The sequence below is a fragment of the Camelina sativa genome, chromosome 10, assembly GCF_000633955.1.
Source record: "Camelina sativa cultivar DH55 chromosome 10, Cs, whole genome shotgun sequence".
Taxonomy (NCBI): domain Eukaryota; kingdom Viridiplantae; phylum Streptophyta; class Magnoliopsida; order Brassicales; family Brassicaceae; genus Camelina; species Camelina sativa.
In genome coordinates this window covers 3,298,945-3,301,165 of record NC_025694.1, presented here as the reverse complement: position 1 = coordinate 3,301,165, position 2,221 = coordinate 3,298,945, and the positions used below count along the sequence as shown (strand labels likewise).

The 2,221-nt window shown below is 38.0% G+C and overlaps 1 protein-coding gene across 1 annotated transcript in view; it reads right to left on the bottom strand.

Annotated features, from left to right (window-relative positions):
* Positions 1-2,221, bottom strand: part of LOC104716817 (BRASSINOSTEROID INSENSITIVE 1-associated receptor kinase 1-like) — an 8,786-nt gene that overhangs the window by 5,567 nt on the left and 998 nt on the right. The window contains exons 2-7 of the mRNA XM_010434262.2: positions 1,779-1,911; positions 1,623-1,694; positions 1,308-1,451; positions 709-780; positions 533-604; positions 376-452 (exon numbers count right to left, since the gene is read on the bottom strand). Of these exons, the coding sequence (XP_010432564.1) occupies positions 376-452; positions 533-604; positions 709-780; positions 1,308-1,451; positions 1,623-1,694; positions 1,779-1,911 (570 nt within the window). The remainder of the gene's footprint in view (positions 1-375; positions 453-532; positions 605-708; positions 781-1,307; positions 1,452-1,622; positions 1,695-1,778; positions 1,912-2,221) is intronic.

The window sequence follows — 2,221 nt, the reverse complement described above, 5'->3', positions numbered from 1 at the left end:
TGAAGCAACTTGTAGTTCACGCAATGAAAACCGCTTGAGTTGTCCTAAATGAACCTCTGGGTCCTCTTCAGCTGCAAAAGACAGGTAAAAAAACAAATCAGCTACGGATGTCTCATAAGAAAACAGGCAAAGCAAGTTTCACTAACCTGGTACATCAAAGAAGTGGTCCTGTGGTTTCTTCCTTCGCCACCAAGCAAGTGCAATGGCCGGAACAGCAAATAGAAGTGCAGCACCAGCAGCAACTCCTCCCGCAATTGCTCCAGTAATTCTATTACTCCCTGCAAGTATGATACGAAGAATATTTTTCTTAGTACATAACAGATCGGCTTTATAAGTACCATTTCAAAGACAAAGACAATATACAAAATGAAAAACCTGCAGGTGATGGCGGTGTAGGGGAGATAGGAGGAGGCGGAGATGCAGGAAGGGGTTTCAACTTGGTGTTGGCAAAACTGCAGACAACTTTCAAATAATTAATTCATTATTTTCTGAACTGCCCACCAAGATTTAAAATAGGAGAAAGAAGCAAAACCTGATAGGTGTGAAAAGTGAAAAGGAACCGTTAACAGGAATATCTCCAGTGAGAGGATTGTTCGAAAGATCCCTGCATTTCAAGATGATATCATTTTCTGACGTAATGCCCAAGATTGGCCAAACAATTATCAGAAACATGACAAAGGAATTTGAGAGAGACAAAGTTGTACTCACAGAACTTGTAGCGTCGAGACAGCAGTCAAAGACCTTGGGATTTCTCCAGATAAGCTATTGTTATTGAGACGCCTAATCACCAATAGCAAACGACCATGTCACGAATAGGTGGATAGACATTAACCAGTCATGAGTTTATACTGACGAACGTAGAGCTTTTATACATTAAAATAGAGGTTGTTCTAAAATCTCATCCGACAAAATATGAAGTTGAATAAAAAAAAGTATATTTTCCTAATGAGCCTCTTAATACTACAGATGACAGTCACTCGGAACATCTTGCTGGTCCGGTGGAATTAAGTGAGTACACGGATATCCGTAACTATAACGTTCTGATTCCATTTAAAAGATCTCCAGAGCATTAAAATAGACCATATGATACAACATCCTAACCTCCTAGAGAACCAACACCTTTTCATTTAGTAAAAATAACTTAGCATCTATGTGGCCACACTACTTTCTGACGCCAGTAAATGTCACAACACGTTGTACGAATAGCTTTTTAAGGAAGACAAACTCGATCAAGGAAACTGAAGACAATAATTAGGCTGCTTATTAAGAACGTATTAAAAAGAAGAGAGTAAAATAAGGGAGCATACAAGAAACGGAGTTTCTTAAGCCGGCCGAGAGTTGATGGGATAGGACCGCTTAAATTGTTCAAGTAAAGATCCAAGCTCACCAATTCCGTCAAACTTCCAAGCTGCTCAGGGATTGTCCCAGTAATGTTATTGCTATAAAGCTCCCTGTCATTACACGTCTCAAATATTTATTTCCACCGGAAAGATATATAACTACTTCACCAATAATATATGATAATGCAAAATTATACAGTTATATGGAACATTTTCACAATTTTTTTACCACAATGCACCAAAAGCTAAAAGCCGAGTTTTTTTTAAGAAGAGAAGACTTACAAATACTGCAAGTTTGGAAGCTGACCAAGTTGCATGACGAGCTGTCCAGATAGATTCGCATTCCCAAGGTCACTGAGCAAAACATAGGAAATTCTGAGTAGATGCGAAAAACGAAAACATCATGGGGCTACTAACGAGATAGAGAAAGAAACTTACACACGTGTAACACTATTGTCACTATTGCAAGTAACATGAAACCAAGTACATGGAGTAACAAGAGTAGCATCCCAACTTTGAAGCACCTTGTTAGGGTCGGCTAAACTGTTTTTCAATGCACTGAGAGCATCACCTACAATTAACACAAATAAGAAAAAACAGAGAAAAATCAAATTACTGTCAAACTTTGCAAACATCAAGGACACAGCATCACTAAATCAGTCGAAACAGAGAAATCAACATTATAACTCAAAGAGCAGCAAAACAAGCAGCTTTAGAGTTAAAGTGTCCTCCTTTAGGCGAGAACAAGTAATCATAAGGATCCAGTAATGGAAAAGTAGTGGGTACTAGAGTAATGACTAATCGAACCAGCCGATTCCGCAGTAGTCAACAAGAATGAAATATAAAAGACAAATGAGAAAAAAAAAAAAAAAAAAAAAAAA